The following is a 22958-nucleotide window of genomic DNA, read 5'->3' on the forward strand; positions in this document are numbered from 1 at the left end:
TGTATTATTTTTTTTTACAAATTTCCTATTAAAGTGCTCCCACAACTTGATTGTTAGCGAGGCTGTTTTCTGAGAAAACCCGAGGTATTGTCATAGCCTGCTCGTTGTCCGCCGTCCCCAGCGTCGTGCTAAAACCTTTACATTGCCTCTAAAATCAAAGTGCTTCCACCTACAACTTTGAAACTTCATATGTAGATGCACCTTGATGAGTTCTACACGCCACACCCATTTTGGATCACTAGGTCAAAGGTCAAGGTCACTGTGACCTCTAAAAAAAAAGAAAACTAAAAATCTGACAAGGTTTTGCAGCCAAGCGTGGCACCCGTTATGCGGTGCTCTTGTTAACCAGGTTTTGCTAATGAAAAAACTGGTTATTAGATTGGCGAATGTCGGCGGGCGGGTGGGCTGGCGGGCGGAACAAGCTTGTCCGGGCCATAACTTTGTCGTTCATTGTGAGATTTTAAAATCATTTGGCACATCATAAGACGGTGTACTGCGCGAAAAAATTACGTCGATATCTCCAAGGTCAAAGTCACACTTTGAATTCAAAGGTAAAAAACGGCTATAAATGAGCTTGTTCAGGCCATAACTATGTCATTCATTGTGAGATTTAAAAATCATTTGACGCATTTGTTCATTGGACGGTGTGCCACGCGAAAGAATTACTTCAATATCTTCAAGGTCAAGGTTGCCACGACTAAAAATCGATCGATTTTGAAACAAGGGGGTAACTATAAACAATCAGAAACATTGCACATTATGAGTTGTCTCCCTTTATCATATTTTTTTTTTTCAAATTGAAAACCTGCTTTTGTGACAATTGCGTCCCTTGTTTTCCTGATATTGTGCTTAGCCTTTTGTGAATTGAAATTTCACATTTTCCAGAGTACTGTACCCATAACCCCAAAAAGACCTCAACAATCAATGGAAGTACACTTTGTTTCTTAAACACACCTCACTTTGACATAGGACAAGTACAAGCAGAGCTCCAGATAAAAATTTGGTCAAATTCTTATTTACTCCCTATTTTAAAAATTAATTCTTATTTTACCCCCCATTTATAAAATTAATTCTTAACACTATGTTACCAAATAATTTTTAACCAGGTTTTCCGAAGGAAAAAACTGGTTATTAGATTGGCGAATGCGGGCGGGCTGGCAGCGGGCTGGCTGGCGGGCGGGCTGGCGGGCGGGCGGAACTAGCTTGTCCGGGCCATAACTATGTCGTTCATTGTCAGATTTTAAAATCATTTGGCACATTTGTTCACCATCATTGGACGGTGTGTCGCGCGAAATAATTACGTCGATATCTCCAAGGTCAAGGTCACACTTTGAGTTCAAAGGTCAAAAATGGCCATAAATGAGCTTGTCCTGGCCATAACTATGTCATTCATTGTGAGATTTTAAAATCATTTGGCACATTTGTTCACCATCATGGGACGGTGTGTCGCACGAAAGAATCACGTCAATATCTCCAATGTCAAGGTCGCCACGACTAAAAATAGATTTAAAAAAAACAAACTTACAAAGGGGGTTAATTTTGTTTGTTCATTTCAAAAGTTCAGTTTGAGTTTTCTCCCTTTATCAGATTTTTTTTCACAATGAAAACCTGGTTTTGTGACAATTTTGTCCCTTGTTATTCATTGTTTTTGACACATCAACAATCCAACATTTTGGTTTATAGTCTTGGAAAAGCCTGGCTTTCCACCCGTTTCTTGCTTTCCCATAATCGGACAGCTTTTTCTGGCTCAACATCTTTCTTGCTCATCTTGCTTTTTTTGCCTTCCACGCTTCGATACACTGCTTCGGTCGGCCATTTTGATTTTTTTATTTTAAAACAGTAACTGACACTTCGGCTTAGGTCATAATGGCATTTTTGGTCGCCGTTAGTCATATCAAAAATATATATTTAACATTAAATTTTTATGACATTTTGAATGGGTATATTGTATATTACTTGTGTATAAAAATTACGATAAGTGTAATTAAAAAGGTACAATAAACAGTAATGACTCGCCTGCAATACCAGGAGAACAGAATCGAGACCGTTTGGCCTTAGACCGTTCTTTGGCGTGGCCCTTTCTCACAGCAAACGCTTGAGTGACGTTGACTTAAAGTTGCATTGTGTCACACCGGTCTTACTGACAATAACGTAGTGACGTCAACATCTATGTATTGTTAAAGTTGTAGTTTTAATTGAGCGCCTAGACGAGTCAGAACTGGGATAAAATGTTTACCGTATATAATTTGCTACTGGAAGTTTTACGCACGTTCGAAAATGTCGAATTCGTGTTTTATTTTTTCAATGCGTAACTTTACGCAAAGATTTTAAATCTTAATCGTTATTTAAGAAATTTAATTCGTTTTTACGCCTTTACGCATGTTATCTGGAGCACTGAGTACAAGTCACCACAGGACCAGTAGTTAATCACTGGAATATGATTGTCTTCTGATGCCTTAAATAAACCATTTTTGCCTGACAGGCAGAGCACGATCAAACAGTTTAAAATACCAGTTCCTTCTTTGTTGTCTCTATTATAGTTTGATTATTGATATTCTATCTTTTAGGAAGAACAGTCTTAAAAAATGATTTAAAGCCATGTTTTTAGGTAATATGAAACAGTTTTCTATTTTTTTAACAGTTTTCTATTGCCCAACATTCTTACTGTACTCATTTTCATAGAAATAATTGCTGATTTTATCTTAATCTCCAAAATTCCATATTTGCCTCCAATGTTCATCTCATATCATACTAGTAATCTGGGTATCTTCATGCAAATCTACTGAACCTGTGGTCTGAGTTAACCTTAACCCTTTCCCTCTCAGAAGCAAAGTGAAAATGGCTATGTTCCATTATGAGTAACTCAGTCTGTTCATGTTTTATGCTGTTTGCTGCATCAGAATCTTAGGGTTGAGAATGAAGCCTTTCAAACTTGAATCTAATAAGAAAGGTCTTTAACCCTTTGCATGCTGGGTAATTTGTCGTCTGCTAAAATGTCGTCTGCTGAATTTCTAAAATTAGCATTTTCTTCGATTTTTTTTTCAAAGAATACTATCAGAATAGCAAACAGTTTGGATCCAGATGAGACGCCACGTTCTGTGGCGTCTCATCTGGATCCAAACTGTTTGCAAAGGCATTCACAACTCGGTTCCCGCATTGTAAGGGTTAATAAAATTTTACTTTCTAAGGGACTACATATGCGTAAAAGTACGTTTCTAAGGGGTAAAGGGTTAGATTTATGATGATTTTTATCTGCACCTACACCTTAATCCAAGTTCATAGTGACCTTGTCAATTCATACCCAATCAATATTACTCAGCAGTGTTAGTTTTACCTGGAAAAATTCTGATTTTACTTTGGCTCTTCAGGATCTACTGCAATTTCAATTATTAGTTTTAATATAGTTGGCCTTCTTGATTTTTAGCTCACCTGAGCACAATGTGCTCATAGCTCATAGTGAGCTTTTGTGATCGCCTTTTGTCCGTCGTCCGTCGTGCGCCGTCAAAATTTGCCTTGTGAACACTCTAGAGGCCACATTTATTGTCTGATATTCATGAAATTTGGTCAGAACATTTGTCCCATTAATACCTCGACTGTGTTCGAAACTGAGTCATGCTGGGTCAAAAAGTAGGTCACTAGGTCAAAAAAGACAAAAAACTTGTGAACACTGTAGAAGTCACATTTGATGCCCAATCTTCATGTTACTTTGTCAAAATGTTTGTCTAAATGATATGTTGGATGAATTCACAAATGGTTCCGGTCCGTTGAAAAACATGGCCGCCAGGGGGCGGGGCAGTATTCCTTATATGGCTATAGAGAAACCTTGTGAACACTCTAGAAGTCACGATTTTTGCCCAATCATCATAAAACTTGGTCAAAACATTGGTTTCTTTGATATCTCGGACGAGTTTGAAAATGGTCCAGATCGGTGAAAAAACTTGGCCGCCAGGGGGCGGGGCAGTTTTCCTAATATGGCTATAGTAAAACCTTGTTAACACTCTAGAGGCCACATTTATTGTCCGATCTTCATGAAACTTGGTCAGAAGATTCATCCCAATAATATTGGAACGAGAAAAAAAATGATGCTGGTTGTTTGAAAAACATGGCCGCCAGGGGGCGGGGCATTTTTCCTTATATGGCTATAGTAAAACCTTGTTAACACTGTAGAGGTCACATTTATTTTCCGATCATCATGAAACTTGCACAGAAGATTTGTCCCAATGATATCTTGGATGAGTTCAAAAATGGTAACCTTTACTTGAAAAACCTTGCTGCCAAGGGGCGGGGCATTTTTACTTATATGGCTATATATGGCTATAGTTAAATCTTGTTAACACTCTAGAGGCCACATTTATTGTCCCATCTTTATGAAACATGGTCAGAAGATTCGTCCCATTAACATCTTAGACGAGTTCGAAAATGATGCCGGTTGGTTGAAAAACATGGCCACCAGGGGGCGGGGCATTTTTCTTATATGACTATAGTAAAACCTTGTCAACACTCTAGTTCTAAAGTGCTGCTTTAATATATTCTTTCAATGAAGACAATGTTAAGTTAATATCCTTCCTATTTTGCATATTAAATTTGCAATAATGTATAGATTCTTAAAATAAAATATCACCATTTATTCATAACGTCTTTATTTTTTAAAATTTAATTCAGTTGCCCAATCTTCATGAAATTTGGTCAGAAAATTTGTTTCCTTTGTAGTAAAGTTTGGTTTTATTATGCCATTATTATGTACCATTAACTGTTTTATTTACTTTTTCATAACACAGAATTTTCATAATTAACAACTGTTTTAGTCATTATTACTTATGGTAAGCCTATCAACTAAGAGATAGCTGAAAGAAAGACAGCATGTACACAATTTTGCAGTATCTATCTCCCTTGTTTAACCGGCTGAGTCATTTTCCCCAATCTATTTTTAGTTCTGCTCTAGAATTTGTTAGACCCCCAGATATTGATTATTGCAGTGTGTAACTATTTACCACTCAGCTTACTGACCCTCTCATTGTGCTGTATGCCAGATGTTAATATCAGTGGTCAGTAATAAAAGCTGGTTGAACTGTTTGATATATTTTATTTCACAGTGGGAGTATTTAATGCATGTTTTCAACAATTAACAAAAAATATGTAATTTAAATGGGAACTTCATATCAAAACAAGATTCCATAATGATTCACTCTATATAATCGTATTTAAGATATGTTAACAAATATGAATTGGATACTCTATGAAAACAATAAAGAAATAATTTCAATTATAAGTTTCTGGAGATAAAAACAGAATCAGATTAACCTTCAAAATCAAGATTTACCTTTCTTATTTGCCGAGTTCATTTAACAAGGTTAATCATTTTCAGGCGTTATGTATTTAAATAATGTCAGAAAATTGAAAATAAAATGTTAATGAATGATACACAATATTAATGAAATGAAATATAAAATTGATACATTTTCATATTTCTAAATTGTTTAGTGTAAAACAGCCTACTGTGGAATAATATGTTTATAAAATGATTCAAGTAAACAGCAATACCTTTACTTAATTGAATTACAACCAGTCAGCAGTGTCATCCTGACCGGAAATAAGCGATTGTGGAATAAATATTTCCGCATTACATAAGTGCTCACAAAGTTACATAAGTCGTAACCATCCCGTGACCAGTTCACTTGCGTAAGTAAACGAGACTGCACTACCACACCTGGATACGACAGTTGAGTTTGAAAATGGTTTGGATCTATAAAAAAAAAACATGGCCGCCAGGGGGGGGGGGGTCTTTTTCCTTATATTTATATAGTAAAAAAGCTTGTGAACACTCTAGAAGTCACATTTTTTGCTTAATCATCATAAAAGTTTGTCAATACATAAGTTATGTGGATGTCTCGGACGAGTTTGAAAATGGTTGTGATAAGTGGAAAAACATGGGCACCAGTCAGTGGGGCAGTTTTCTTTATATGTATATAGTGAAAACATGTGAACAGTCTAGAATACATTATCTTCATGAAATTTGGTCATATCTTGGAAGAGTTCAAAAATGGTTCAGCTCTGTTAAAAAAAACATGGCCGCCAGGGGGCCATTTGTTGTTCATTCTTCATGAAACTTGGTTAGAACATTTGTTTCATTGATATCTTGGGCTGCAAAGAACAGGTCATTTCTTTTTATCTCAGGTGAGCAACTTTGGGCCTTTCATGCCCTCTTGTTTTTCTATATTTACATTTTTCTCTGTATCCAAATGAATTCCAGGTGTATATTTACAAATCCCCATTGACCTGTACTATACTTACTCTCAGAATCATCTTAAAAACATGGAAAGCAAAAAAATATACTTGACTGGCAAGAAAATGTTTAAATGGTTCCATAATTTCCTCTATCGCCCTCGAATTCAGTTGTACCTGCAAAAATCGAGAGTCAACTTTGACCCTGCCACTCCAAAGGAGGAGAGGCGGAGACAGAAGGAGAGCAACATGTACCTGGACAAGTTGGAGGCGTGTCAGCGGGAACTCGCCATGATTATAGCCACCCTTCCAGGGATTCCTAGTCCCAAACCTGGTGAGGCACTTTAATGATTTGAATTTTTGTGATAGGTTTTAAGTCCTCTTTATTTACTGGATGGATCTTGCTCAAACTATTACAGTTAAAGGATCATCAATGTGTTATGCTTTTATGCTGTTTACTGCTCATCAGGTTTGATAAAGCCTTTGAAACTTTGATCTATAAAGAAGGGTTTTAATATCATAAATACGTTACCTGTTATCTCTAGCTACCCCTTTCCAAGGGAGTTATTTCATCCGGAAAATATTCAAGCGCTGGGAATCGTCCACCTCTATAAGAATCCAAATCAGGTTAAACATAGTACAATGCAACCTAACAGGAAATCAAGAACCACAACTCATCTTTCCTTTCCGGATAAAACCATGTGCACGCCTATTTTAGGCTCAGGACTTATGTGTTCTTTTCACTGTGTTTTTGGCGGAGTTTAAAAGGATAAAGTTTATTTATCTTTTATTTGTATCATTCGGTTTATATTTCTATACTTTTTGTTGCAGTAATTGTCATATTTCTGCTTTTGCTGGGTTTCTTTGTTTGCATCGTCACTCATGTACATGACGTCATGAGCACGTGAACCACGAGGAATTCGTGCCTATTCCCCAATAAGTAATTGAGGTCAATTGGACAGCATTCTTTGTGTTTACATTTTGTGGTTTAACTTTTTATTTGAATTTATAATCATTAATTTGTTTTTTTGTAGGTTCTTTCTGTTTCTTTTATTTCAGAATGAACTTACAGGATAGAGGTTCTTGTGGTCATATCAAAGCAAGGTGGGATTCCCACGATACTTGCTTGGCATGTACCCGGTGCACATTTAATAACAAATGTGCGGTTTGCGATTTGTGGGCTTACGACGTATGGACAAAAGCAGGTCGCCGGAGGACGTCGATCAGCCGCAAACGCAACGAACCTCCATCCGACGTTGATTACCCGGTGACTCCACTGGTCAAGGATGACCAGCGGTTTTGTCAGTCACCGGGTACCGGGCAAGATGGTGTTGTTGTCAGTCGATCGTCATCAGATCTTATGACTCACACCATGCATACCGGCGACATTGATCATGGAACGACTGGATCAATGTCAGACCACATGGCAGCCGCCATTCTACGGTCTTTGTCCGGTGACGTAACCGGTCATAATATGACCGGCCGGTCACCGGTCCGGTCCGGTCACCGGTCCGGTCCGGTCATGTCACCGGTCACCGGTCCGGTCCGGTCACCGGTCCGGTCACCGGTCCGGTCCGGTCACCGGTCCGGTCCGGTCACCGGTCCGGTCACCGGTCCGGTCCGGTCATTGATCACCGGTCCGGTCCGGTCACCGGTCCGGTCCGGTCCGGTCACCGGTCAACAGTCATCAGTTGGGCCTGCCACCGATAACACCAATCGCCGGTCAAGAAGAACTCGGTCTTCATCATCGGCGTATTCTTCTACATCCGATTCGTCGTCGAATACATCGTCTTCATCAAGGAGTGGACATCGGACACGCTCTTCTTCGTCGAGCAGTTATCATCGTCGCGGCGCTCATAAGCGATCACGTCGTCACTCACGGAGACGGTATTCCAAAAAATCTCGATCACATCGCAGCCGATCCACATCTCGACAGCGCAGCCGATCCAGATCTCGACATTGCAGGAAACGAGGACGTCGGCAACGTTCACGTAGACAGCATCGGACTTACCATACGTATAGTCGTTCACCATCGTGTTCCGTTATGGAATCGCATGTTTCCATGCCAAATGTGTCGGTTCCAACGTTGACTGCCACACGTATTGCATCTTCAGGAGCTCATCTCACTACTACGGCGTCAGTGTCAACACCACGAGTATCATCTACAGTATCTAGTCGTGTACTCCCTACAGCTACCCTGTCGAATCCTGATACACTATGGATACAGAATTCAGCGGGACATTTTGTACCGGTCAATGCTGATAATTTACCTTCTTCCGGTTTACATTATCAGTTTACTGACGTCGGGGATGATCATTCGCTGTTACCAGACAATTACAATCCGGTACAAGATATTCTCACTTCTGTTCCTGCTGATTCTATACAAACCGCTGGTGTTGTAGAGAGTGAGGCTGATTCAGATGCAGAATCTAATGTTGAGACGGATCAATATTTAGCTCCGATTGGTCAGATCTATGAACTGATGTTTCGTACTCTTGGTGAAGATTACTGTCCAAGACCTGCTGAACTGTCTTCAAATGCGACGATTTCTGTGACAGAACAACTTTTTCGTACATTTGATCCCAACAGGGTTATTAAGTCGACGGCTCGTCCTGACCCACGACTTCCCATTGGTTCTACTGTTCTATCTGTTCTTCAATCATTGGAATCAGCTAATAAGACTATTCCAAAACGAGGAGAAACATGGAAAATTCCTAAGGAACTAGCTGATCCAAAACACCAGGAAGGTAGTAAAAGTTACAAACCTCCTGTACCACATGCAACATCTGGGTTGGATTTTTCAAAACTTCCGGTTCCAGATCCGGACATAAGCAAGCTATCTCTTGTAATGCCAAGTGGTTCCAATTCAGTTTCTGTTCCGTTTTCAATGTTGGAAACTTGGGAAATGAGGGAACGTAGATCATTAGGTTTGACTAACCAAATTGACTTCATGCTAGCGACAATTTTACAAATGGTGTGTGATTGGTCGGAATCTGTTCCGGAGGAACTCCGTGATTTGTTAATTCATCTCTCACGGACCACACTGGCCTTATCTCACACTTCTGCTTCTTCAATGTCCGAGATGCTAAGGATTCGTAGAGATCTTATCCTTACTTCTTTACCTAAAGATTTTCTGTTGGAACCTGGTATGAACTCGCTCAGAACAGCTCCTCTCACATCAGGGTTTCTTTTTGGTGGAAGGATACAAGAAGCAATCACAGCTGACAAGGATGACCAACTTCATGCTTCTTTAGCTAGAAACAACTCTGGACAACGCCAAGGGGTCTTTAAGCATCCTGCTTCTAGGCCACCAGCAGTTCCAGCATTCAAGACGGCTAAGAGAAATAACCTTTTCTCTAAAAAGCCTTCTTTTAATCCTCGGTCAGGTCCTAATAGGCAGTCTTCCTATAACAGACCTTCTTTGTCACACAAGTCTTCTAATAAAGATTCTGGGAAAAAGGGCAAACCCAAGCCGGGACAGAGGAATTTCAAACCTTCTACCGGCAGGGGCGCACCTCCTGCTTATCAGCCCTAGGTCCCTTCCCTTTCTACCGCCACAACCTCCGATGCCGGAAATACCAGTCTGGGCCAGACTTTTCCACTTCTCAAATCGTTGGCTTCAAATTACTTCAGACGCATGGGTTCATTCTCTTGTGACAAAAGGCCTGACTTTTCAATTCGAAAAAAGGCCTCCACTTTCTCGCGTCCCTATAGAGCTGGTATCTCGGCATCCACATATTCCAGAGTCCATTCTCGGGCTCTTGGAAAAACAGGCGGTAGAAAGGGTTCAAGATCCTTATTCTCCAGGATTTTACAGTCGTCTTTTTCTTGTTCAAAAGAAAAATGGTTCCTGGAGACCAGTAATAGATTTAAAAGTGTTCAACATGTATCTCCTCAAACCAACTTTCAAAATGGAGACTCCTTCTTTCATACGGGAATCCATCAAACCCCTGCACTGGGGGGTGTCTTTGGATCTGGAAGATGCTTACTTCCATGTTCCTATACATCCCAACTACCGAAAGTACTTGCGATTCGCCTTTCAAGGCCAAGTCTACCAGTTCCGGTCTATGCCTTTCGGGTTGGCGACAGCCCCACGAGTTTTTACCAAACTAATGTCGGCAGTCGGATCACACCTCAGAGTTCACGGGATTATTCTTCTTCAGTATTTCGACGACTGGCTCTTACACCAGCTCGATCGTCAATTGCTTCTGTACAACCTAGAATTCTCTTGGAAGGAGCTCCTCTCGTTAGGGCTCCTTCTCAATGCAGACAAATCAGACCTCATTCCTTCACAGGACTTTACGTTTGTGGGAATGAATTTCTTGACCCACATCAATCGGGTCAGAGTGTCTATTCAACGTATATCAGACCTTCTGATGAAGGTCAACTGGGTTTTGTCCCAATCTCATATAACAGCTCAAGAATTCCTCTCTCTCAACGGTATCCTGAGCTCAGTAGCAGACTTTGTGCAGTTGGGACGTCTCTTCCTACGTCCTCTTCAGCACTATCTCTCAGCTTGTTGGAAATGGTCTCCAGGCAATCTATTAACACAGATTCCAATCCTTCCCTCCTTAAGGTCTCATCTTCAGTGGTGGCTAGACGAGGAGACTCTGTTGGCAGGAGTACCCCTTCTTCCCCCGCAACCGTCATTATATCTAATAACGGATGCGAGCAAGGAAGGGTGGGGTGCTCACCTGGAACCTCTCAGTCTGATAATTTCAGGGTTGTGGTCTCATCAGGAATCTCACCTTCATATCAACAATCTAGAAATGCGAGCAGTATTTCTAGCTGTATCTCATTTCCAATCACATCTTCGAGACTCTTGTGTGATGGTGTCAACAGACAACACATCTGTGGTGGCTTACATCCAGGCACAGGGGGGAACACATTCTCAATCCCTGTATCTGGAAACCAGAAAATTACTTGTTCTTTGCAAAACACTCAACATTCATCTGCTGGCAAAATATATACCAGGTCGCCTCAACGCCCTGGCGGATGGTTTGTCTCGCAAACACCAGTTACTTCCATCGGAGTGGACACTTCATCAAGAAGTGACCAACCAGATCTTTTTCAAGTTCGGTTATCCCCTGGTCGATCTATTTGCAACCAGACACAATCACAGACTTCCTCTGTATGTGAGTCCAGTTTACGATCCAGCAGCGTGGGCAATCGACGCGCTTTCGTTCGCATGGGACCAACTGGACGCTTACGCCTATCCCCCACCCATTCTTATTCCCCAAATATTGGGAAAAATCAGGGTGAGCTCTTGCAGGATACTCCTGATTGCCCCTTGGTGGCCCAGAAGATCTTGGTTCAACGATCTTCTCAGTCTCCTGTACGATTATCCCAGGAATCTTCCTCACAGGTCAGATCTTCTGTCTCAAAGCGGCAGACTACATGCGGACCCAAAAATGTTCCACTTACACGTCTGGCCGTTATCAGGCAATCTTTGCAGAAGAAATGTTTTTCTGTCAGGGCTTCAACCCTCGTTGCTTCGGCAAGGAGAAAATCCACCAGAGCAGTCTATGATGCTCGTTGGAAACTCTTCTCCAATTGGTGTTTTCGAGGGAAAATTAATCCCCTCAATCCCTCTGCTAGACGAATAGCGGATTTTCTCATTTATCTTTTTGATGATAAGAAACTTTCTCTTAGTTCCATCAAAGGATACAGATCTATGATTTCGCATACATTGGCTTTCACTAAGTCTTCACAAGTCTGTGCTGATCCAGCTATTTCAGAACTTGTTCGAGCTATGGAACTTAGTCGTCCTGTATCTCGTACACTTGCTCCTAAATGGGATTTAGCTTGTGTGCTTGGTTCCCTTATTAAGGCTCCCTATGAACCTCTTGATCAGGCTTCATTACAATTCCTAACATGGAAGACCGTTTTCCTTCTTACTATGGCTTCAGCCAAACGGAGAAGTGAAATTCATGCTCTTTCTATCGAGGATAGTCATCTTCGTTTCGACTCTTCTGATGGTTCTGTTACATTGTTGTGTCAGTCAGGATTCCTTGCTAAAAATCAACTCCCCTCTATGGCTTCCAAACCCTTCAAAGTTCCAAGTCTATCTAGAACTTGTGGACATGAAGATGATGATAGACTCCTTTGCCCGGTCAGGGCTTTGAAGTTCTACCTTAAAAAGGTAAAGTCTATTCGAGGTTCTCGCAAGAGACTTTTCATTCCATTAAAAGGGGGGGGCGATGTGTCTGCGGCTTCTATTTCTCGTTGGATAGCCTCGACTATAAGGAAAGCTTATTCTTCTCTTTCATCGAGGGATTTATCCCTGTTTAAGATAAGACCGCATGAATTAAGAGCTCTTTCGGCTTCGTGGGCTTATATTAATCAGACCCCACTATCTGAAGTGCTTCAAGCTGCTTTCTGGAGGAATCCGACCACCTTCTCCTCTTTTTATCTTCGTTCTCTTGAGTGCCAACAAGACAATTTGTATAAGTTGGGTCCTCTTGTAGTGGCTCAAACTGTAGTTTCTTCTATGGCGTAAGTACACTGGTGCCATCCGAGAATTAAGTACTATACTGTACTAACAAAGATTATAAGAGGACTTGATTCTACTATCTCTGGCTGTAAACCCTCTATATGGGTTTTGCTGTGATGGGAAAAAATATGCGAACCTTCCCGCCGCAGCTGCAAAATCAGCTAGAGATAACAGGTAACGTATTTATGATATTAAAACAAATTTTCTTAAGTAAAATTCATTTTAATTATTAAATACTTACCTGTTATCGGTAAGTCCCACCTCCCACCCCGCTCATCGCCTTTTTATGTTTGCGTAAAGGAAAGATGAGTTGTGGTTCTTGATTTCCTGTTAGGTTGCATTGTACTATGTTTAACCTGATTTGGATTCTTATAGAGGTGGACGATTCCCAGCGCTTGAATATTTTCCGGATGAAATAACTCCCTTGGAAAGGGGTAGCTAGAGATAACAGGTAAGTATTGAATAATTAAAATGAATTTTACTTAAGAAAATTTGTTTTAACTTAGATTTTCTAAGGGACTACAAATGCATCACAGTTCATATCTGAGAGTTAAAGGATTAATTGCATATGGTCAGGTATGGCGTGCTGTGCCAAGTACCCTGTAGACAAGTGCTGGTACCGAGCCTTTGTTGTGGATGTCTTCCCTGAGAACAAGCTCTTCCTGGTGCACTTTGTGGACTACGGAAATACCGACTATGTGCCCTTAAACAAGTAGGTCTATCTTGGTGCGTGTTGTAGAGTATGAACATTTAATTAAAATATAAATTACTATGTGTGTTTGTAGGTAGAAATATATTCTGCATGCAAGTAACACTTAGTGGGGAATAAAGATTATTTTATTGGATACATTTAATGAAATGTGAAATCACTCTTATGACAGGGACTGAGGGTTTAGCCTTCATATTTAATGATACAATTATTATATTTTTACATTTACATTTTAAAAGCTTTGTTTGACTAAGTTTTTTATGTCCGCCACCACTATAGTGGGGGACATATTGTTTTTGCTCTGTCTGTTGGTTTGGTTTGTTTGTTTGCCCCAACTTATCATTTGCCATTACTTTTGCAATATTGAAGATAGAAACTTCATATTTGGCATGCATGTGTATCTCATGGAGCTGCACATTTTGAGAAGTGAAAGGTCAAAGTCATCCTTCAAGGTCAAAGGTCAAATATATGGGTCAAAATCGCTCATTAAATGTACACTTTTGCAATATTGAAGCTAGCAACTTGATATTTGGCATGCATGTGTATCTCATGGAGCTGCACATTTTGAGTGGTGAAAGGTCAAGGTCAAGGTTGTCCTTCAAAGTCAAAGGTCATATATATGGGGACATAGTGTTTGACAAACACATCCCTTGTTTATATTATCAATCTTAATCAAAAGCACTTCCTTTTTGCAAACTGTTGATTTAAGATGCTGACCTTAGTTGCATACCATTTAATCTGTTGGTCAATCAGTCATTGCTGTCAATACTGTCAAAGTATTTTTTTATACCCCCACAAACAAAGTTTAGGGGGGTATATAGGAGTAAGCTTGTGGGTCGGTGTGCCGGTCTGTCGGTCGGTCCGCTCTCTTATTCAAGTTGTTTTAATCCAATTTTCACCAAACTTGGTCAGATGTTGTATCTAGATGATGTCTAGGTCAAGTTCGAATATGGGTCATGCCAGGTCAAAAACTAGGTAACGGGGTCACTTAGTGTGTTTTAAACATTGAGCATGGTGTCTGCTTTCTAATTCAAGTAGTTTTCATCCCATCTTTACCAAACTCAGTCAGAAAATGTATCTAGATGATGTCTAGGTAGAGATTTAATATGGGTCATGCCGGATCAAAAACTAGGTCACGGGGTCACTTAGTGCGTTTTAAACATTCAGCATGTTGTCCTCTGTTTTTTGTGAAGACAACATGCAAAATATTCTGTGTCAATGCGGCATGTGGAGGTATTCGTCACTTCTGTGACAAAGCTCTATTTAATATTGAACATGATTCCTTTTCTTTTCCCTAGAATGCCAACACATTTCCTTCTCTCTGCCTGAGGGATGTGAACTGTTTTTTATCTCTCAGATAAGACAGAAATATTTTCTCCTCTCCCATTTGATGTCAATATATCTCTTTTATCTGCTTTAGGATGTATACATGTTTTTCTCCACTAGATTGTTAACATTTTCCTTCTTTGTCCTTTAGTATTCGAACATTTCTCCTTGTCTCTCACTATTGCAATCATTGTTCTGCAATTGTCACTACTGCAACGCAACTGTGAACAATTCCTCTGTATCACCCCTCAGGGGACAAAAATTCCACTCGTCCGCTCGTATTGACGAGTGAAATCTTGAAAGGATGAGTGAATTTTCCAAAAGCTCTCTTCCTACAGGACGGGTGAAAAATGCTAATGTTAAAATATGTATTTGCATACAGCAGGTGCGCGTTGTTATGCGAGACTTTTTTCAGAATAAATATTGGCTTTTTGGTGTAAACTTGCGCGTGCATTCGACTGCATTCACTGTTTGTATTAATTTTTAAAGAATTACTTAACCGCAAAGTACGGTTTTAAACCAGTGAGGCAGTCTGAATTTCGTCTGAAAAATGTCTGAAGTACGAGCCTTCTTTAAAGGGGGCGGGGGCGATGTTCAAACATCGGAAACGGAAAGCAAGCGAGCATCAGAAAAAAGGAAACACATCAGTTGGTGTACAATAAGACCAAACGTTTGCAAACTGTCCAAAATGCGTAAGTGAAAAGGAGAATGACAACTATTTTGTATGATATGTGTCCAGTATCCCTCATTGTCTGAACAAGAATTTAATAAGTCATATCAGCCTTTTGCAATCTGTATTTTACACATATTTGAAGGACAAGTGCATGTTTTTGCAGGATGCTGAACATTTTAAATCACTAGTCCTGAAGGGCGAGTGCGGTATAGAAATATTTTTGTCCGCTGCCCCTGGGATGTGAACATATTTCCTTCTCTCTCCCCTAGGATGTGAACATAATCCCTTGTCTATCCTCTAAGATGTGAACATATTTCCTTCTCCCTCCCCTAGGATGTGAACATAATCCCTTGTCTATCCGCTAGGATGTGAACATAATCCATTCTCTCTCCCATAGAATGTGCACACATCTCTTCTCTTTGATGTTAATATGTTCACTAATGTCTACCCTTGGGTGAGATTTGAATGCATTTTCTTCTCTCCCCTATGATAAGCAAGTATCCCATCATGTTATCATATTTACTCCTCTCATTGCCTTACCTCTCTAGGATGCGAGCCCTCCCCCAGCAGCTGTTCCCTCTGCCCTGCCAGTCCCACGTGGCGATACTAGACAATGTGCATCCAACGAACAACATTGCCTCCTGGACTCTGATGTCTGACTGGCATATGAGACAGACTGTCACTGGTCAGAATGCAGTGGCCATGGTCAAGGTATTAAATGGAATAGATAGTGACCTGATTTTATGTGTGTGAGTCTGCCGGCATGACTTACATAGCAAGTTGGAGTTTCGTTCCAGTCCATTGATTTTTGGCAAAGTTGCAGGCCTCGGAACTTTCTGTAATGTAACACTTTTGTTTTTATATGTTTTTCAAAATGGGATGTATTATAAGATCATCCTCGGTGGGCGTCGGGAAGCAGCGTCCACAGCAGTGCCCGCTCTCAAATTAAAATAGTTTTCAACCGCTCTTCACCAAACTTGGTCAGAAGTTGTATCTAGACAATATCTAGGTCAAGTTTGTATATGGGTCATGCAGGGTCAAAAGCAAGGTCATAGGGTCACTTAGTTCATTTCAAGGATTTAGCATGATGTCTGTTCTCTAATTGAAGTAGTTTTCATCCGATCTTCACAAAACTTGGTCAGAAGTTGTATCTAGACAATATCTAGGTCAAGTTTGTATATGGGTCATTCCGGTTCAAAAACTAGGTTACGGACTCACTTAGTCAATAGTGCATTTCATGGATTTAGCATGGTGTCCGCTCTCTAATTGAAGTATCTAGACAATATCTAGGTCAAGTTCTTATATGGGTCATGCTGGGTCAAAACTATGTCACGAGGTCACTTAGTACATTTCAAGGATTTAGCATGGTGTCTGCACTCTAATTGAAGTAGTTTTCATCCGATCTTCTCCAAATTTAGTCAGAAGTTGTATCTAGACAATATCTTGGTCAAGTTTAAATATGGCTCATGCCGGATCAAAAACTAGCTCACGGGGTTGCTTAGTGCATTTCAAGCATTTAGCATGGTGTCTGCTCTTTAATTGAAGTAGTTTTCATCTGACCTTCACCAAGTTTGGTCAGAAATTGTGTCTAGAAGACATCTAATTCAAGTTCAAATATGGGTCATGCTAGGTCAAAAATAGGTCACAGGGTCACTTAGTGCGTTTGAAACAATCACCATTGTGTCTTTTACCCTAGTCCATTAGTTGTGACATCTATCATGCTACACTTGTTTTCAATTTTGAGGAAATTGACAGTCAGCATTTTATTAATTGTTTTTGTAGCTCACCTGATTGCTCAGGTGAGCTTTCGTGACCGGTCTTTGTCCGTCATATGTCCTTCCGTCTGTCCGTTAACATTTGCTCGTAAACACTCAAGAGGCCACATTTCTTGTCTCATCTTCATGAAACTTGGTCAGAAACTTTTTCCCAATGAAATCTCGGCTGAGTTCGAAACTGGGTTGTGCTGGGTCAAAAACTAGGTCACTAGGTCAAAAAAAAGTAGCGATGTCAACGAATATCCGAATATCCGAATATTCGGTCCCGGACCGAATATTCGGATACTATTTTCCGAATCGAATATTCGGAAGAAAACAAAACAAAAAAACGAGTTATTTCAAAGACTTGGTATTCGTGAAATTTGCTTCAAACATTGTAAAAAAGTTGTTACTCGTGTCATAATGTTTAGTCCGGATAATTCGTCGCTTTGGTGATTACAGTATACCGGTCATAAATCCCGCTAATTGCCTAACAAAGACAGTCACTTTGTGTCAAAATTATGATAGGTTCAAATCGCATCGGCAATCAAAACACCGACCTGCACTTGATCCAATGACTCGAATTACATTTAAAATTATCAAAGATTAAATGAGTCAAGGAAAAGCCGACTTGGTGTAAAAAACAAATAAGACCGTATGGCAATTAAAACACCGACCCGTCTTGATCTAATAACGCGAATTTCATTTAACCTGATCAAAGATTAAATGAGTAAATAAAGTGCCGACTTGGAGTGAAAAACAAAAAAGATCGTATGGTTATAATCACGTTGTCCAATCAAAAAAGCTTTTAGAAAATAATTTACTCAACCTCCAGTGAGTATTTGCGTATCGTATGGTCCAAACTTAACAAAATTAATTACTCAATATTCAATCAGGTATTATATTTAAAGAAATGTTTTTGGTATTTCGCCCTCATTTACTTCAAAATATTATCATTGCTACACGCATAAAGTAAAGCTCTGTCCAATCAAAATGCCACCTACACCTTCCGCTACTTGGAAGTATTTCACGAGATCATCCGATAAGAAATCGGCAACGTGTAACTTGTGTGGAGTTAATCTTACGTACATCCAGGGCGGTACGACGTCCAATCTTCTCAATCATATTAATAACAAACATCCATCTTCTGCATCATCGAATGATGCTGGGGACTCTAATTAACAGTCGTCAATGTCATCGTTTTTGAGTACTCCTAAGAAAGTGTCTGTTTCCGAAAGTGAACGGATTACATGTGCTATTGCGGACATGATAGTGAAGGATTATGTGCCATTAAGTATTGTTGAAGGTGAAGGTTTCCGTAACCTGATGCAAATTGTTGCACCGGATTATAAAATGCCTTGTAGGAATACTGTGCGCTCGCGTATCGTACACAAATACGAAAGTGAAAAGGAAGTGTTAACCTCAGAACTCGCGTCCGTGCAGTCAGTCTCGATCACAACTGACAACTGCGACGGCAATGCTGTGTCAATATTTAGTCACTTCCGGGGAACTTCCGGTTAAAACGAAAGTAGAATTCATGGAGTAATGGTACGGTTAACAAAGTTGATTTTTTTCTAACAGATGTTGACCGAATATCCGAATATTCGTTCGGAAGGATGACCGAATATCCGAATACCAATATCGGTATTCGTTGCCATCCCTAAAAAAAAGAAAAACCTTATAAACACTGTAGAAGTCACATTTCATGCCCAATCTTCAAGTAACTTTCATGAAAGTTGGTCAAAACATTGGTTCAATTGATGTCTCCATCGGTCCAGATCAGTGAAAAAACATGGCGGCCAGTGGGCGGGGCATTTTTCTCTATATGTATATAGTGGCAGTTTTCTCTATTTGGCTATAGAGAAACCTTGTAAACACTCAAGAAGTCACAATTTTTGCCCAATCATCATGAAAGTTGGTCAAAACCGATATCTGCGACGAGTTTAAAAATGGTCGGGATCGGTGAAAAAACATGGCTGCCAGTGGGCGGGGCATTTTTATCTATAAGTATATAGTGAAAACATGTGAACACAGTAGAAGTCACATTTGTGGCCCAATTTTCATGAAATATGAACATTTGTTTCCTTGAAACGAGAGTCGAGTTCAAAAATGGTTCCGGTCAGTTGAATAACATGGTTGCTGGGAGGGGGGCAGTTTTCTCATTATGCCCCCCCCCCCCCTTCGAAGAAGAGGGGATATATTGTTTTGCTCATGTCAGTCTGTCCGCCAGATGGTTTCTGGATGATAACTCAAGAGCGCTTATGCCAAGGTTCATGAAACTTCATAGGTACATTGATCATGACTTGCAGATGACCCCTATCGATTTTCAGGTCACTAGGTCAAAGGTCATGATGACCCGAAATAGTAAAATGGTTTAAGGATGATAACTCAAGAACACTTATGCCTAGGATCATAAAACTTCATAGATACATTGATTATGACTCGCAGATGACCCCTATTGATTTTCAGGTCACTAGGTCAAAGGTCAAGGTCACGGTGACCCAAAGCAGTAAAATGGTTTCCGGATGATAACTCAAGAACGCTTATGCCTAGGATCATGAAACTTAATAGATACATTGATCATGACTCGAAGATGACCCCTACAGATTTTCAGGTCACTAGGTCAAAGGTCAAGGTCACGGTGACCTGAAATAGTAAAATGGTTTCTGGATGATAACTCAAGAACGCTTATGCCTAGGATCATGAAACTTCATATGTACATTGATCATGACTCGCAGATGACACCTATTGATTTTCAGGTCACTAGGTCAAAGGTCAAGGTCACAGTGACCCAAAGCAGTAAAATGGTTTCCGGATGATAACTCAAGAACGCTTATGCCTAGGATCATTAAACTTTATAGATTCATTGATCATGACTCGCAGATAACCCCTATTGAGTTTCAGGTCACTAGGTCAAAGGTCAAGGTCATGTTGACCCGAAATGGTAAAATGGTTTCCGGATTATAACTCAAGAACACTTAGGCCTAGGATCATTTAACTTCATAGGTACATTGATCATAACTCGTAGATGACTCCTATTGATTTTCAGGTCACTAGGTCAAAGGTCAAGGTCACGATGACCCGAAATAGTAAAATGGTGTCTGGATGATAACTCAAGAACGCTTAGGCCTAAGATCATGAAACTTCATAGGTACATTGATCATGACTTGTAGATGATCCCTTTTGATTTTCAGTTCACTAGGTCAAAGGTCAAGGTCACGGTGACCAGAAATAGTAAAATGGTTTCCAGATGATAACTCAAGAACGCTTATGCCTAGGATCATGAAACTTTATATGTACATTGATCATGACTCGAAGATGACCCCTATTAATTGTCAGGTCACTAGGTCAAAGGTCAAGGTCATGGTGACCTGAAATAGTAAAATGGTTTCTGGATGATAACTCAAGAACGCTTATGCCTAGGTTCATGAAACTTCATAGGTATATTGATCATGACTCGCAGATGACCCCTATTGATTATCAGGTCACTAGGTCAAAGGTCAAGGTCACAGTGCCAAATGTATTCACACAATGGCTGTCAAGGTCACCGTGACTCAACTTAGAAAAATGGTTTCCGGATGATAACTCAAGAATGCTTACGCCTATGATCATGAAACTTCACAGGTACATCGATCATGACTCGCAGATGAAATAATGATGAAACTTGACCAGGATGTTTGTCTGGACAATATCTAGGTCAAGTTTGACATTTGGTAAAGATTGAATGAACCGACTCCTCTCAGGTGAGCGAACTAGGGCCATCTTGTTTTTTCATACTTCATACAGTATATGCAGTTCATCGTTTGCACTTTGCAAAACCTTCAAATGGCGTATCTTATGACAGTTTGGCACCCTAGTTTTTGTTCCGAATAGCTTTCAGATACTGAGCTTATTTTTGGTTTGCGAGTCTATCTACATGACAAACAGGTCAATTCCAGTATTATTCTGGTCCATTTATTTTTTTACAAAGTAATGGGCCTTGGACTTAACCAATTTTTTCTAAAATAGCTGCAAGGAAGGGGCATTTTGTTTCACAAAAAGTTTTTATTTTACCTTCTTTCATGGAAGCTAAAATAAAAGATCCTTTTCTCAAGAGGATTACTGTTAAATGATTTAGATGATTGTGTGTACTGAATATAGGCTTTGCTTTAACTTGAATGTAATCAAATACAACTGAAAAGCTAACATTGTCATTTTTAAATGACAATTTTATCACATTCCATACCCTGTTTCCCATGTAATATAACCATTAGAATAGTTTTATCTTACATATGTGTAATATATTTTCAAGCATTTTCAATGGTTTAGTTTTCGTTCGATTGACCAATTGCTTTTTGCTGAAATTGCATCGTCAAATGACGTCGAGAAATGTAATCAGCATTCGGGATTCATCATTTTGTTTGTGTACCGTAAATATTTATTTAATTTGCTCATTTAAAGGCATGTGATAAAATAGATCTGACACTTGTTGTCGTTTCATACCATATTTTATTAAACTCGTCCAGGAAATTCGTTAGTAAGCTTGCCAAAGGCTTGCTAACTTACAAAATTCCTGAACTCGTTTAATCAAATATGGTATGATATGACAACTCGTGCCAGATCCTATATGTATATATGGTATGATATGACAACTCGTGCCAGACTTATATGTATATATGGTATGATATGACAACTCATGCCAGATCCTATATGTATATATGGTATGATATGACAACTCGTGCCAGATCCTATATGTATATATGGTATGATATGACAACTCGTGCCAGATCCTATATGTAAATATGGTATGAAATGACAACTCGTGCCAGATCCTATATGTATATATGGTATGAAATGACAACTCGTGCCAAATCCTATATGTATATATGGTATGATATGACAACTCGTGCCAGATCCTATATGTATATATGGTATGATATGACAACTCGTGCCAGATCCTATATGTATATATGGTATGATATGACAACTCGTGCCAGATCCTATATGTATATATGGTATGATATGACAACTCGTGCCAGATCCTATATGTATATATGGTATGATATGACAACTCGTGCCAGATCCTATATGTATATATGGTATGATATGACAACTCGTGCCAGATCCTATATGTATATATGGTATGATATGACAACTCGTGCCAGATCCTATATGTATATATGGTATGATATGACAACTCGTGCCAGATCCTATATGTATATACGTCATTTAAGATTGGAATCTATAAAATCTTGTCATTGTTGTATAATAGAACTTTTAATTTAAAAGACTTGTATTACCAGATCAGCAAATGTTATGACAAGTGATTTATTTACAATAAATTTGGTAAACTTGTGTTTTAGGTATTGAACATTAAAATCGTCGGTTTCAGGGGTTGAACCCTCTGCGAGTGGAGCTTTATGTCCCTGGCAGTGAGCCCAGCACACTTCTGTACCAGGATGTCATTGATCAGGGATTTGTCATCTACAGTATTGAGTATGTATGCAGCGGTGTGTTCTTTGTCTTGACGATCTTCACAGTTGTTTACTCAATTAGTATTTGTTACAAGGTGGTAGGGTTTTAACTGTCAGTTGTTTACCAGAATATCATTTAATAAATAAGCCTCATTTTGGGACTACTCGGCTTAATACAATCTGCACACATTTTCGTCCCAGATTAGCCTGTGCACTTTCCACCTTTAATGGATTTTGTTTTGAAGAGGCTTCCTTTAAACAAAAGTTCCATGAAAGCAAAAAGCCTAATCTGGGACAACCCTGTTTGCAAATACATTAACTCTTTCAG

General features: G+C 39.6%; 1 protein-coding gene across 2 annotated transcripts in view; it reads left to right on the forward strand.

The window, feature by feature from the left end:
* The window catches only part of LOC127850272 (RING finger protein 17-like), a 121783-nt gene that overhangs the window by 96879 nt on the left and 1946 nt on the right, over window positions 1-22958 (forward strand). For both annotated transcript variants that reach the window (XM_052383165.1, XM_052383166.1), the window contains 4 exons: window positions 6394-6556; window positions 13292-13427; window positions 15972-16134; window positions 22549-22652. In XM_052383165.1, the coding sequence (XP_052239125.1) occupies window positions 6394-6556; window positions 13292-13427; window positions 15972-16134; window positions 22549-22652 (566 nt within the window). The remainder of the gene's footprint in view (window positions 1-6393; window positions 6557-13291; window positions 13428-15971; window positions 16135-22548; window positions 22653-22958) is intronic.

The sequence above is a fragment of the Dreissena polymorpha genome, chromosome 11 (genome assembly GCF_020536995.1).
Source record: "Dreissena polymorpha isolate Duluth1 chromosome 11, UMN_Dpol_1.0, whole genome shotgun sequence".
Lineage (NCBI taxonomy): Eukaryota > Metazoa > Mollusca > Bivalvia > Myida > Dreissenidae > Dreissena > Dreissena polymorpha.